General features: G+C 45.2%; 1 protein-coding gene across 6 annotated transcripts in view; it reads right to left on the bottom strand.

Moving 5' to 3' along the window:
• LOC120956800 (uncharacterized) overlaps positions 1-13,884 on the bottom strand; it is a 28,635-nt gene extending 14,751 nt beyond the window's left edge. For 2 of the 6 annotated variants that reach the window (XM_040378537.2, XM_040378539.2), the window contains exons 1-2: positions 13,627-13,827; positions 6,796-7,167 (exon numbers count right to left, since the gene is read on the bottom strand). In XM_040378537.2, the coding sequence (XP_040234471.2) occupies positions 6,796-6,967 (172 nt within the window). In that variant the 5' untranslated portion in view covers positions 6,968-7,167; positions 13,627-13,827. Of the gene's footprint in view, positions 1-6,795; positions 7,168-13,439; positions 13,583-13,626 lie in introns of those variants that run through there. The other 4 variants (XM_040378540.2, XM_040378541.2, XM_040378538.2 and 1 more) reach the window with 3 other exon arrangements.
• Between the last annotated feature and the right edge of the window lie 1,376 nt (positions 13,885-15,260).

Here is a 15,260-nt window from a genome sequence, read left to right as displayed (position 1 = left end):
TGCGGTTGGCTTTGCAAATGATTAATATGCAATTCGCAGTGTGTGAAATGTGGATTTGCAATACCCGAAATGAGCTGCTCAGTTTACCGTAAAAATGTGATTAATGGCACTGAGCGGGTAGATACAGCCGTTTTGTTGGCAAAAGGTTCCCGTGTCATAGTGAAGAGTGAATTTGTAGCGAGTAAAATTTGCATCGCTTTTTATTGCTATTATATGGACCGAATGTCCGAATAGCCGTGCGCTTAAGTTTATTTATGAAGCGTTTCCACTATAAATAGACATTCCTTAAAACGGGCGAGTAGTACATTGCAGAATAGAAATGGAATGGAAGCGACGGCACAACCACTAAACCGTTTGCAGTAAATATTTATCTATCAAAATGGTTCCATACCGTCACAAGTACCAGACGCGTCTGAAGAGCGTTTGATTTGATCCATGTGATTAGTTTTGTTTTATTGCAAACCAAGCAGCAATGGGAAAGAACAGGGGGAAACAAGGGAAAGGAGAATAAATATTTGTTCTACTGCTGATCTCTTGCGGCGACCTTGAGCTCGGTATGTTTGCTGCGGTTCACTAGTGCACGAAAAATCTGCAAGCAATTGTGGACGATCGAACTCCCCCGGCTGTGGTGCAGATGTGTCTTCGATCGATCGCGCCTGAAGCTGTGTGGTTTTAGACGTTTGTGGTAGCAGCGCTTGTCGTAGCGCAAATTGTTTGATCGATGGACTGGATCGATCAAATTGCTCAATAAATTCGACACCATACTGTCACCGGATGTGATCGTGCCGGAGTCGATCGTGCTGTCCCCGTTCGTTGGGCAAACAAGCAAGAGAAGTCGAGGCTGTGGTTTTACACAGTTGAAGATTGATGTAGATGCGTGCAGACATCGGAATTGGCATGTGTCACACGTGTCGTTTTATCATAATTTAATAGCATTACAGTTGGGAACCTTTTTTTGCGTAGTCTGATTAGATAAAACACCTCCCGATAAAGGTTGAAATGATGAGCAAACACGTGAATAAGTTTTATCTTGCTTCTCTCGCTCGCAGCAAACGTTTCACATTACGGAACACTATTCTCGCCATTCCCGAAGCCGTAATCCAAGATAAGTAGACGCTCTATCGCTCTAGCACAAACATTGGCACCCACTGGTCGGTTGGTGCCTGCTCACTATCGGCAAGCAGCGGATAGAGGAACTTGTTAGAAAGGGGAAGAAATTTTTGCTAAATAAACACCATCACCCAGCGGGTGGAGACGGTGATGTGCGTTCTTGTTTGTTTGCATTCGTTTGCAGCACACACACACACTGAAAAAAAGAAGGGTTAGCAAAAGTACTTGAGGGTGGGTGAAATTTTCTCCCTTCCCGCATACAGTTTTGATTGGCATTCCTCGCTCGCAGCAGAATAGTTTATTTGGTTTGCCTTTTGAGGTGGAAAGTTTGGGAAGAGGAAGCGTGGCTGGTTTTGTTTCACAGCTGGTACTTAAGCGATCTGCTAAATGCATCGTTAGCCACGATTGACGTAAGATCGAGACCGAGGACCGAGCGTTGGGATGATGGGGTGCGCTATTTAAAGCTCTGCTATCCCGGTGGACAACAAATGGCGTTCAATTACCGTGGGTATGGATGCTTTATCGTACTATCAACATGTACAACCTTCAGTTGGAGTGAGACCCGTACCAAATCTGCATACCAGGAAGGGTGTGGAATTTTGTGGAGTGCCAGAGTTCTTCAGACGTAAAGATTGAGTTCTCGCGCACACACCATTCCTAATGACAGCGCATTAAAAAGTCATCCATCTCCGTTTTCCAATTTCCTCTTCTGTGGGACGGGAGTCTATTGTACTTGCGCGCGCTCTCCACTAGGCAGCGACATTGATGCATCAATTCGTCCTGACCTGTAGGAAGAGCCACGTCAGAGCCTTTTGGAATAGAGACGTCCGTGTGCACTGTCAACTGTCAACTGGCCTCGAACTGGCTGGCCATGTGTAGAACAATCCAGCTAGTTGCTGCTGTTGCTGCTGCTGCTGCTGCTGCTACTGCAACTAACTAGCAGTACGTCTGTGCTGCTGCTGCAACCCGCTCTGCACACGCTGATGGTGATTGATGGCGGTCAGTTAAGTGAATCTAATTTCCTCGACCCGGGCGACAGCGCGTACTCGCGACACGTACTAATTAAAGTACTAGGTCCTGTTTGTTTTGTACACACGACACGGGAAAAATCGTTTTGTGTGTCCGGTTTGGCTCTAACTCTATGCCGTCGAGAGTGTGCATCCAGACCGTTTGCTGGCCGTGATCTATCGTTGCACCATGATCGGTCCGGCGTATTGTACGATGACATCTTGATATGCTTAATAGATGATTAGGTCGACATGGGAACAATGTTTGCGGGCAATGTTGAATGGTTGACACGAGCTAAATGGGGCTGCACTTGAAACCGGGGGTAGTGTGTATGATTGACGAACGCCATGAAGGTATCTAACGATATGTGTGATTAGGTTCGAATGGGAATTGTAATGGATATTTATTCTAGTTGTAAACCTTGTTGACGTGACGTGTATGGAATTGCAGGCTGGCATTGGCGCACGTATCGTTGGGAGCGGAGTCCGAATGCAAACATGGGAAATGCATTTAATTTGTAGAACGACAACATTGGATTTTATTCTAAGTTATTGGCTACGTTCTGTGAAGCTGTCCAAAGGACCTGTTTCTGAAAATACGCATATTTCAACATATCTTGCTCATTATATCAGGTTCAAGCTCATTATACTGAGAAGAAACAAAAGATCCCCAACGATCGTGTGCAATAAACACCCAGCAGCGAATGCTAAGATAAGCTCGCCGAACGGGAAACCAACCAAACCATAGCCGATGCACATAAACAACTCATTCTACCCTGGTGTTCTGTGTGACTAAATTGCGACACAATACTGCTCAAACGCTACTCAGGCTCGCCTCGGTCTCGGCAGCGACCCTTTCAGGTGGTTTTTTTTACTCAGTTTTGTCGCGTGCGAAACCGGCAGACCAAAACGTAAGTAGCGCCACACTTGTTTGTTGCAGCACCAGAGCCGGGAGACGATCAAGTAAGCCTTTGCTTCGCCGAGCCAGACACCCGCACCAACGAACCCGGGCGACGGGCGTAATGACGGGCGAAATTATGATTCAATCATGGGCGTAAATAAAATCGTTGCAATCGTTGAATTTTAATTGACTGTCATATCGGAACATGTCATCTTGAGAGGAGTGTGTACTAACCAGGGCGAAGCAGAGCAGCTTCGAAGAGGAGCAGTAGAGTAGTAAGAGTAGTGGTAGTAATTTAGTCACAGTAGGGTATCGAGTTGACCCACTACTACGGCGTTCCGTGTGTCCAGTGTCGTCGTCTACGAGTGAAGTGAGCCATTCTGTGCTGCATCCGGGACGTGCCACGGAGTTGCGTATAGCCGTACGGCGGCACACCTCTACTGTGCGAGGGACAGAGAAGATAGTGCAAATAAGAGAGGGAAGATTTATTGAATCGAGGTTGTTTTGGTTTGGGACGGGCTGTTAGTTAGACGCCGCAAGTGTTTGACGCCCTCACCCAGTATCCCCAGGCAGACTGGTCTCCGTCATGTCTGCTCGTCCGCCTGCGGGTCAGTGGAGGTTAATGGAGTGTGATTTTAGAGTTGACAGTTCCCAAAACTGTGTCCACCCACGCCAAGGATGCGGCTGGTCGGGCGAGCTATTGGGCATCGCGCACTCTGTTCAATGAGGTTAATTTGGTCAGCTTTCGGTAGACGAGACGCCTATTGGGTCGGACAAGTGATGCTCCGATCAGCTAAACGGTAGACAAGGTAAACAGTTGTAAAGAAAAATGCACCTCGTTTTGCGTCCTTCCGGATACAGTTCAGTTCTATTTATGAGCTAATATATTTAACACTCTTTACTGACACGGACAAGATCAATGATCCTTCCGCGGGATAAGAAATGTTTGCTTATGCCTTTTGGCAATTTGTTCGCGTTTTATGCCTGCAAAAAATGGGCGAAAACAAGCACGAAGCGTTCTTCACGCGCGAATTCCAAATATTTTAAAAGGAAGCATTTGTTAAAAATAGCTCCTGCTTCTCACGTCGATCGCAAAAGTAAAACGCCCAAAAAAAGAAATGAGTAATTAGCTAACCCAGGGTGTGTGTGTGTGTAGATGAGCTGATCTTCGAAGTGACGATCGGCAGTCTCTGTGTAGTTAGCCGGCCGGCCGTCTATCAAAGTTGATGCGCATCTTCGCGTTGGCTAAAGCGAATTTTGCTGCCATCCCGGGTATTTACTCCTTTCCTGTGGTGTGTTGAAAGATTTCCCATGGCAGGAAGTTAATCATTCGGGATGCAAACGATTTTCCCTTCAAAACCTCATACACCAGCCCCCGTGGACGTGTACAAAGTGGCACTTCAAGCTTGAAGACCTTGGAACCTCCCAATAGTTGCAGCACGTGTTTCGAGCGCGGGTTTGTTATGACTTTCTTGCGTGGGACAACAACGGCAACAACGGTAACGAACTAGAGATTTTACGAGCTTTTTGGGTTATTTTAGAAACCAATCCTAACCATTCCACACCGGTACATCACACCACCACCGGTGAAACGGTTTACGTTACGAAGCGCAAAAGATGATGAGCGCGATCCGCCTCTTGGAAATATGGAGGTCTACCTTCCCATTGACACCTCATTTAAATGCGAGCGTCTTTTTCACGTTTGCGCTTGGTTGCTATGTTGGGACAGTAAAAAACTGGACGATCATCATCGATCGGGGATCGAAGTTCGATCGACATTGGAGTGCGCGTCTGTCAGATATCAGTTTCAGTGGGTTCAGTGGTTCGCTTCTAATCGCGTCCGTCTATCGAAAGCCATTTTTTCGTCCCCTCTCTCTCTATTGGAGCCTCTTTTTCTCACTGTGGCCACATCCCGACATTGATCGAAATGAATTTGATTATGGTCGGTTGGAGGGCAAAAGCGATAGCGCACGTTAGTTAGCGTTTGCATAATAAAACGATTTAATTTAACCAAAGGCCATTGAGATGATAATTTAATTACATTTTTTTGTATCTCCGTACGGAACTTGCGGCGGCATTCGCGTGGCTTCACATTTATATAATTATTATAAATGTTTTCAGTCTTTTGTGTCCGGAATCGTTGTGGCGACTAATGAAGTTTACATCGCTTGTTTGGTGTCTTTCCGTTCGTCTAATGTTTTGGGATGTTTTCTAGCAATATTTATCCGTACGCTGTGATGATGCTAGGCAAATATTGATAAAATAATTTACCCGTTTGCTCGGTTCTATTCTTCATGTGTTTCCAATATCCGCACGTCGGTTGAAGCAACCGCTTTGCGCTTACTGCGCTTCGCCGTAGTACCGGCGAACGACGACGGTACATTAGCACCGGCAATTTGCACCGAGAAAGTACTTAGCTTTCTGAAGTAGGCGCTAAAATTAATACGCTGTTGACAAAGCCACTTGTAGACTTATGGCAGGGAGAGAGCTCTTGAGTTGATGGCGTGAAATGGGCACTTTAGCGGTGCGAACAGTGTGGAATGTCCAGAAAGAAAGCAAAAAAATGGTTGTAAAAACGGCTACTTAATGGTACACATTATCGAGAGTGTCAATGTGAAACATCGAACTCGATCGTACGTGTTGTCGCACTTGTTTGTAAACGTGTATTTGCAATCCGCGAATACTTTGTAGTCTTGTTGGGGTATCGTTTTTAACGTAAAAACTGGGAAGAAACTGTGAATATACAGTACAGGAAGAGGTAATAAAGCCGAGAAAAAAGCATCATAACATAAGGTCATCCTTTAACGAGGAACAAAAGAGCGGTTCGAATATCTCCCTTAACTTCATTGTTATCAATCATGCTCGTTATGCGCGGAGGTACTGTACAAAAGCGTGACATGGGCATTGGGAGCACTTGGCACTTGTGCTAAATATTCTACTTGACCTGAAGCCCTGCCCTACCGTCCCAGAATGCAGCAAAGGGGACCCGGCTGACACCGGCAAAACAATATGTTCATCAAGAGCGAGCACATTATCGCATTTGGAGAAGCCAAACGGGGGGATCCTGCAGACGATCTACATCTACGTTCGCGTGATCGTGTCCAAGCGTCCACATAGCCTGAAGAATGCAATTAAATTTCAATTTCTCTCCAACTTTCGCAAACTGCTTCGTCGCCGTGGTCTGAGGTTTCGCAGCTATCTTCCAAAGTGCTGCCCACAAGATACGGTGCGTTGGGCGGCTCATCATCAGGCCGGTAAATGCATGCGTGAGTAATGGTCAGTCATTTGTCAGAGCGCAGAGTTACTCACGGGAGTTGTACATCCAGTAGGATAGAGCAGAGCTGGGAGTAGGAAGGAAAAAAATGAAGCCATCCATTTCTACAGCCACCTTTCCGTGCAATAAAACATGGCTAAATGATACACTCCCCACTCAAGCGCACGAGAAGAGTGTCTTTGGGACATATCTCACCCCGAAGCGTTCGTCACGTGCGGATCCTAATCATATTACGGTAATTTATGTGGTTGGCTTAAGAAGTGATTACTTCCATTAAACGCCCACCAGGTAATAACGGGTTTACAAATTAACGTGAAATAAATTAGAAATCCTTTGCAAGCGAATAGATGGCTGCGAGCGATCGTGCTATAACGCATTCTATCCTCACGGTAGTGCTAGTACTACCCTACTACGGAAGATTGACAGTAAGCGTCAGCCGACAGATGGCGCGGGAGAATGTTTATCTTTCGGCAAAACCCTTGTCTCCATGTATTATGACTTACCTGTCAGAACGAACAGCACGGTCAGCGTCGAGAGCACGATCATTTGTCGCCCGGTTGACAAATGGTACCGTGGAGCGTGACGGCGACAGGCGGCAATCCGTCCGTCAGCATCACCGCCGCCACCGTGTTCACTCCATCGTGGGCCCCATTGGTGCGGGGCGTTCGTTGACATTTTTTTGTCCACCGCACAGCTATTTGAAGATTGCAACACACCGCTACACACTATTGGCTGGGAAAGATCCGATTTTCTCACCCACCGATTAGCACGTGCTCAATCTTGCGAGTGGAAGGAAACTGTCCGCCTTCCGGTTCTTCACTCAATTCGGTTATGTCGGGGCACACTTTACACGTTTACACTGAAAGGATTGAATTCTGAAGGAGAAGAAAAGAGAGATTCGTCTAGTGTTTGGCGCTTGTGGTTGGTAGGTGTTGATTGTTTGGTTCCGTTGAGAATTGTAATTTGCTGACACCGCACACAACACCGACAAAACGGAACAAAGCTGATTCCGGGTGCTGATGTCACTGAATTTTAGTTTGGTCGCACGCGTCACTCTTTTAGCGTTGGTGATCGTGATCTTCAAAACACGGGAAGAGCGTGGTGCAGCGCCACTTTCTTTCACGCGTCTCTTGCTGTTGGGCGTTGTAACTCTTGCTCCTTATGCCCTTATGTGTACAGGTGCGGGGTGCTGCGGCTGCTGCTGCTTTGTTAATTGTCATCCGGTATGATTTATGTCCGGCTTGTACGGTTTCGGCAGTTTGCAGTGGCGTTGTACCTCACGATCACGTCTTTGTGTCATTTGTTTTCAAACATGAAACCATTAGGCCACGCATCCAGACGAATAAAGCGACACTCATTAACTCTTGTGCGAGCGAGTGGAGTGGATTATTTTAATCCTGCCTGCCCCGTGGGGGAAACATCTTTTCCATCCTAAGCAAAACACAACGCAATCCCTAACCTAGCGAGAGACATACCAACAACAAAAAAAGAAACAAATAGGCAAATAGTACAATCTTTCCCCGTTTCGCCACGCCAAATGACGAATGATGGGCCAACAGAATGGCCTGCGTGATCGTGTATGCAAATCATCTCCCGCGGCACGCATACGGTGATAAATTATGTTTACAAGCCACACTCACCACACACCACTGTATGTAAATCTCGATCGATCGGGTCGGTCGGTCGGTCGAGAATCGCGCGCCGGAGCTAAAGCTCCACCGAAAGGCGGCAGCCACGCATCCCTTACCTAATTATAACATTCCACGCAGCTAGCAGCGCGGCATCGGCAGTGAAACAATACGGCACCGCCGACTGGTCGGTCGGCGTGGTTTTGAGGCCGTGGCGTGGGAAAAGATGCCGCCGCACCGAAAACGGAAAGCGATTTTTTTTGGTCTGTGGTTTCGGGAGAGTAGTGTAGTTAGGCGCGTGTCTGCCAGTTGCCCTGGCCGGGCATGACAAATAGCGAAATAATCTAATCATCCCTACCCGGATAGGTCCAGTGTGCCGAAAGTACTGAACATTTGTCAACATTTTCGGAAAACAGCTTTTACGGTGGCGGTGTCTTTTTTGTGCGTCTTGTCGCGAGGATCGTGTGCGTGTGCGAATACGTGCGATGTCCTAAAAATGGTTGTAAGCTTTGCGCATGACGGCTGCTTCCAATTTCTTTCATTTGTAAGTCGTACAGAATTAATGTCTTTTTAATTCTTGACTACATCTAGAGCTAACACCAATTATTGACCATAAAAGAAGCATGGTGTTTGAGGGGTAAGAATTTCTAGCAAACAACAACTGGTAGAAAAGAATGCGCCATGCGCCATCTTTGCTTGCCGATCACGTCCAGAAGATCGTGCATTCTGTTATGACCCATCCATACTGAGTGTTGCATCGATATGAAGTGGATTAAATTGTACAATTGGCAACATTTATCAATCCTGGAAGCAACTCGTTGTCTTTATTTCTTATAAAACAACACCGGGAATTCTGTAGATGTTGGTAGATGTTGGTAGGTACATTGGAAGACATTATGCATTCATGCTAACACTCGGTGCTAAATGCTTACGCTCGATCGCTCACTGATGCATACGAAATGTTTTGCGGAGATCTCCTGGACACGATTCCAAACTCCAAACCAGGAAAACCCACTACAGAATGTAACATAATTGTTCGCCGTTGAATTATGAATAGCAGGCAGCATTTGGATGGATTTATTTAATTGGCCCCATCCTGGAGGAAGAACGCACGCGTCGCTGGTAATGGTTAGACCTGGCGCCACGGTCGCGTAATATATGCAATCCCGGTGGCGATTTATGAATTGTAGTTTCGGGGGTTGGTTTTGGTTGCTTTTTAGTAGGTCTGTTCGGGTAAGGCAAGTGTGATCTTGGAGGCTTCTCGCTGGAGTGTTGCTAGTGAAATAGATACCATAAACAAGGGAAAGATTACGGATCTGCGTAGGTTTCGCCTTTCCCGGGGATTTGTTTTCACTCAAACACACAGCACCGTTCCGTTACCCGCGGGCGCGCGCGCGCGCTCCCGCACGTTTGACGATGCATCATAAACCTCTGATCTGTGAGGTTGGCCGTTTTTATGGGGCTTTAATTAAATTGCTTCTCGTAAAACTACTCACCGTCACTAGCCGGAAGATCAGGGCAAAAGGTGAAACATCTTACGGCGGTTTTGTTTTATGGATGCCCCTTTTTGTGGTTGTCCGTATGGTAACGGTCGCGAGATATTTGGCGTGGTTGGGGCTGTTTGTAAGCGATAAGAGGACCAGGACAGGACCTCAAAAACTTCAAAATAGCATTTGTACACAAAAAAGCTTGAAGCTGGAAGTATTTTAATTTACACATAATGTGTGAAAAATTAGGTCATTAATTTGACTAAACTTGGACCGGAGCTGGGAATTGGTCTCAAAAATTCCAATCCATTGAGACCGGTGAGGGTATTTGTCGAACAATCAGAGAGAGAGAGAAAGAGACACACATCGGGAGGGAAGATGTTACTTGTGTTTCGTAAAAAATAAAAACCAATTCTTCGATCCTGTTTTACGACCAGGGCATTGGGGATGCATCTCGCTGCTGCTGCTGCTGCTGCGCTGTGTGGAATGTGGAGCGACAGTTTTAATGGAGTATCGCCATCAAAATGAAATATGATGGACCATGTCAAGGTATGTACGGTGTGCTTTTTTTTCTTTTCCTTTTCGAATCACATACAATATGCATATGAGCGTGCACCCGCATTTATCGGGTACAATCGATCTTTTTTTAAAAAGGGAAAGAATCCAGAGCTTCAGATCCCATAAAAAGCCATATTATATGTGTGTGTGTTTGTGCGTTGCGTGGAATAAATTGACATGCAAGGCGAAAGAATATTTTCACAACAATAATGACCGTAAAAGTACACACGATGTGGTTGGCGATGTAGCTTTAAGCTCCTGTTTGTGTTGACTTGTTAGCTCTGACGCTTGTTCGTGTCACAACGAACACTGCAGTTTTTTTTGGTTGGTGAGAGTTAATCCAATATTTATGGCATTCGAAATATTGAAGTCTAAGGAAGCAGAGTGTGGGAATAATTTTACGATTTAATACGTTGCTTTAATCGGATTAGGTAGGGATTTGGTTGAATGTAGACTTTATGGTGTAGTTTCTCCTAATTTTTACTCCAAGTAGCAAGTTATCCAATTTAAAGTTGGAATAAGATCGACCCGAAACTGCTGCAGTTTTGGTTGATAATTGGCTCACTTTATCTGCGGACGTTTCTACAACGCTCTTCATTCGTCAGGATGTATTTTACCTGCCTGTGGTCCACAAAATCGAACACTTTATGTTCTCCCCCAAGGGACTACCTCACACCAAGCGTGCTTGAGTGGCACATAAACATAGATACATAATAGTCTGCTCGAACAAGTGGGGTCGGGGACAAACTTGGTCCTTGTGATCTTTGGAGTTCGTTATCTTAATTTAGCCTTCCTCCCCCAGTGGGTGCCTAATGAGCCCCCGGGTGAGAAGTTAGCCGGCTTGACTAACATTTTCAGAAGGAACCATTGCATTCGATTCTTACTTACACCCACCGACTCTGGTTCAGGATTTGATACGGGTTGTTGGTCTAACCTTGAGAGGGTCGGCCAGTACGACATTTTTGCACGTAGTACCTCGCTGGAACTGCATTCTACAGTGCGGTGGCAGGCACCATCGCCAGTGTGATGTTTTCTTCATTGGCTCTCGATTAAATCCGCACCTGATCGTGTGGCTGCTGCTGCTACCACGCATAAAGCAGGGCAAAAATAAACAAGCAAAAAACCCAACTAACACACACACACACAAAACCCACCAATATGCAAATATAACGTTCGAACCGATCGAGCGAGGTACACATATGTATTAATGTGTAGCTTTTGTGAGAGATCTTGTAAGCTTGTTCGGTTCGCTTTTTTGTTTGTTTTGTTTTTTGGGTGCTATTAACGCAAATGTAGAAAGTTTTTATCTCACAGCGCATTCCACCACGGGCGGACGAACATATAAAACAATAAAACAACAACAAAACCCACCAACTGCTGAATGCTTTTAGTAGCCGGCCTGGGTGTTGTAGAATTCAATCCGCTTCTTTGCATCTTCACGAACCGCACCGCATTGGTGGTCAATGTTTTAATAAACACGTTTTTTGTTTGACCGGCAAGGGGAGGAGGGCACTGTCGGATCGATTTCGGCAGCCACCAAAGGCAGAGCTCGGAATCAAACTCGGAATTGACAGCTTCCAACCAACGTCCTGCGTCCATTTGACGATATGGTTTTATACTGTTTTTGGCAAGACACAAGGCACAAGCTGAGCTATTTGCATGTCCTATCACAACGAAGGTTTCTGGATCGGCGTCGATGGTGTTCCTCCGGCGTGTGTCAATGTGGTGACGTATTAGCAATGTTTACATACCAGAGCAAACAGATGCGTGCGTATATCGCAAAGACTGATCGGGAAATTTATGAGCTTTTATGGGCAGATTCGTTGTCCTTCGTTTGGTGTTTGGAGCATCCAACCGAAAGCTTGGCTACGGTTGTTTGAAGCTCAGGGTGTAATGGTGCCTAGTTGGAGGAGATAATTTTGTTATTAATTAGCATTTAACAATGCTTATCGGGGCGAATACAAGGGTTAAATTATGCGAAGAATTTGTTACTTCCGCAGTATCAAACTGAGAGTGAATTTTACATTCAATTTAGAATCGTCGTTTGACCTTCCCGAGTTTTGCTGAGTGGGTTTTACGTTCAAGAATTCGAAAGGTTTCGCGTTGTTCGAGAGGAAATAAATATCCGAATCAAGTCTTCTATCCAAGCTTATCCGCTAAGCTAATCCTGTTACAGAAGCAACGTTATTTATGTAAAATAAAAACCAAAAAGCTTGAAAACCGAGATTATAGGTAAACAGGTTTCGGTTTATTGCTTAATAGCTCCATTAGCATGGAACGCGGGTGAGAAGCGAGAACAATCCAACACCAAACGCCGGATGCACTTCAGATTGTTGCAATTTATTGTCCGAGAGTCACCTTAATTAATTGCCTACATTGTTGTGTTCCAGCGCCATGTCCAGATGTCGAGAAGCAAAAGGTCATATGGATTGCCACACCGAACACAATCCTGCAGATCGGTCGACCGAAGTCACACACACAAACCACCGCACTTCAGCCCCTATACCCAATAGATCCCGATATACCACACAGTTCGACGTGTCCCATTTGCACGTGCTGCTCGACGTTCGTCATGGTACGGGTTTAGATGCTGTGAGATAAAAAGGAAATGGACCGTACCTTTCGTGTTTAGGTCATACCAAAACCACAAAAACAAAAAAAAGCGATACAAATCGTGTACACGTCCACCAAGCGTTCCACATGGTTGTATGGCGCCCGAGGTCGCGAATAGAAACCATAGTACTGCACACACACACACACACATTAGCGTGTAATTTATGTCGCAAACGCACGGGATACTACAAGACACTACAGGTCCGCCAATGTGCGGGAATCACGGGAACCCGCGAATGGCATAATTTATTGCGTGAATGAGCTTCACAGCTTTCCTCGTTTGCGGCTGAGTGAGACACGTACCCTCTGCCAATGCCTGTTTGAATTAACAGGATTGAGTCACTTGAGGGATATGAACCTTGTTGAAAACTGTTTGACAGTGCGGCCCGAACCTGAAGAGGCTCACACCTGAACCCTTGATGGAGCGACACTGATTTACGATTATTGGAGACACATTTACGCGAGCAGTTGGGGCTCCATTTCGATTTCACAATCGGATCGCCAACGGTGTGTATGTTCCCTTTTGCCTGGTAGCGCGTACATTTACATATCTTTTGGTAGCACGAAACGGTTAGCACAGCATTATCACACTTTTCGATGCACCCATGTGGTAAGGGTGTTATCATTTTCGTTGAAGTTACGCACTTTTTCAACATCATTACCGATCATTAAATACGATTGATTGGCTCCTCACAATCGTTAAACGCCATGTACACAAGCAGCAGAGCCAGCCAGGCTAATTAACACGTTCAAATTATTAATAATTTCCCTTCGCGGATGAGCTCCAAAATAATAACACAAAAAAAAAAACTACACACGAGCCAGCACAACCGTTAACAAAACACCCTGCACAGCACGCACCACAATTATCCTGTTTCGTTGGCACCAAACCTGTAATTCGCTTCGTACGGTGCGCTTCGTTTGCTAAAGCTACAAAATGTTACACCGTTTCGGAGCGAAGACACCACTCTACTGCGCCGTGTTTTAGCTTGGACACAAATTGGCAGAAATCAAGCATAAAAACCTCCTCCAAACACTTGTACCGTACCGCCAGGTTGTTCGCACGAGTTCTGTGGCGAGCCAGCTGTGAGAAACCGTTGGCTCCGTTTGCCCGTGCTGAAGGATCGCTCGAAAGCGCGCTCGAGTACACCGAAAAGCAAGCGACGAGACAAACGCTCAAACGCACACACCGGGCTTACCGTACCGTTTGCTTGGACTACCAGCAACTGACTGACGAGCGGCGAACGAAGCGTTACTGTGAGCAAGAATCTCTGTGGCCGGCTCGTCCGTTCGTCCGTGTGCGCGAGCGTTTGCGGGAGGGGTTCGCTCGGCTGCTCCGCAGCGGTGTAACAGTGGAGTGGCTGCGGCCGCGGTTTTGCGTGCGTCTTTTCGTCGCTGAGCATGAATGAATGTGAGCGAACGGTGTAGAGTACCGCGCTTCCGGTAGCGGAGAAAGGCGGAGAAAAGCAGCAATTCTGTGCGAGATGTGTGTGATGTGGGGTTGATGAGTGCAGGGTTTGCCTGGGTTGAAAGCGTGTGTGCTGCCGTTTGGAGCTGTCGATCGGTGAAGGGGTGTAATTAATGTCTTGTATACGAAAGTATACGATATTGTGGGAATGTTTAATGCATTTCCTAATTGATTAACCTAAATATGTGGAGAAAGGTTTGAAATATGTTGATTAACAATTCACCTGGGAACGGTAGAATCGGAGTTGAACTTGTATGAAAAGATACCAATTTCAAGAAAATGAGTACAATATTTACTCAAATATTAATTATATCTATAAAGTGTTTATAGAAAAGGAGATAGGGACATGTAATATCTTGGGCTAAGTTATTTAGAATTGATTGCATAATGATGTACTTTATTTAACTCTATTCTTGATAACTGGAGAAGCTTACCTCGTTGATTGTTAAATGTAATAAATTTACAAATCGAAAAGAACTAACCAATGAAATCTTCAATAGCTTGATAACATATTGTAAAATATAGACTCAAATACTTAGAAGAGTCCTTAGAGTTAACAATTATCAACAGAGTTAACCAAAGGATAAAGAAGAATTAATAGATGCTAAAAAACTAACAAAAAGAAGGACAATATTACAACAATCTAAGACACGAAGAGAGAGTAAATAAGCAAGAAATGCTAGAAAAATTTAAGCAGCCAATCGATTATAAGAAACCAATTGTTAAGGAATGATTTTATTAAATAGTAACTAACGTATAAGAACATCAAAAACAATGAGTCGGTATAGTAGTTGTGTGCAAGAACATTATTTTTATCATGACTCATCAAATACGCTTGCACTGGCATTAGAAGGACATTCAACACTTATTCCTCCAAGTAAGTAGTTCTTCAACATCAAGAGATAACAATTAATTGGAAAAGATAGCTAAATCAATGTATATCACGTTTATAAAACAAAACACGCGAAAGAATGTTCACGCCTCACTAACCCTGTGCGCGATAAATAACCCAGACAAAGGGTAGATTAAATTACACGAAGGATGACTGTGTGCTTATGAATCAAATCGCGTAAACCAGCGCGACTGTGATTGGCGGCCCGAACTGCACTACAGTAGATAACTACTACTGTACGGGATTCCACTGTGCAAAACGATCGGATGGATGCACTATTTTGTGATAAACTGCAGAAACTGCACACGTTTGCGGGGACGGA

Source organism: Anopheles coluzzii, chromosome 3, assembly GCF_943734685.1.
Source record: "Anopheles coluzzii chromosome 3, AcolN3, whole genome shotgun sequence".
NCBI classification, from domain to species: Eukaryota; Metazoa; Arthropoda; class Insecta; order Diptera; family Culicidae; genus Anopheles; species Anopheles coluzzii.
The sequence above is the reverse complement of the archived record's forward strand: the minus strand, read 5'-3'. Positions and strand labels throughout refer to the sequence as shown.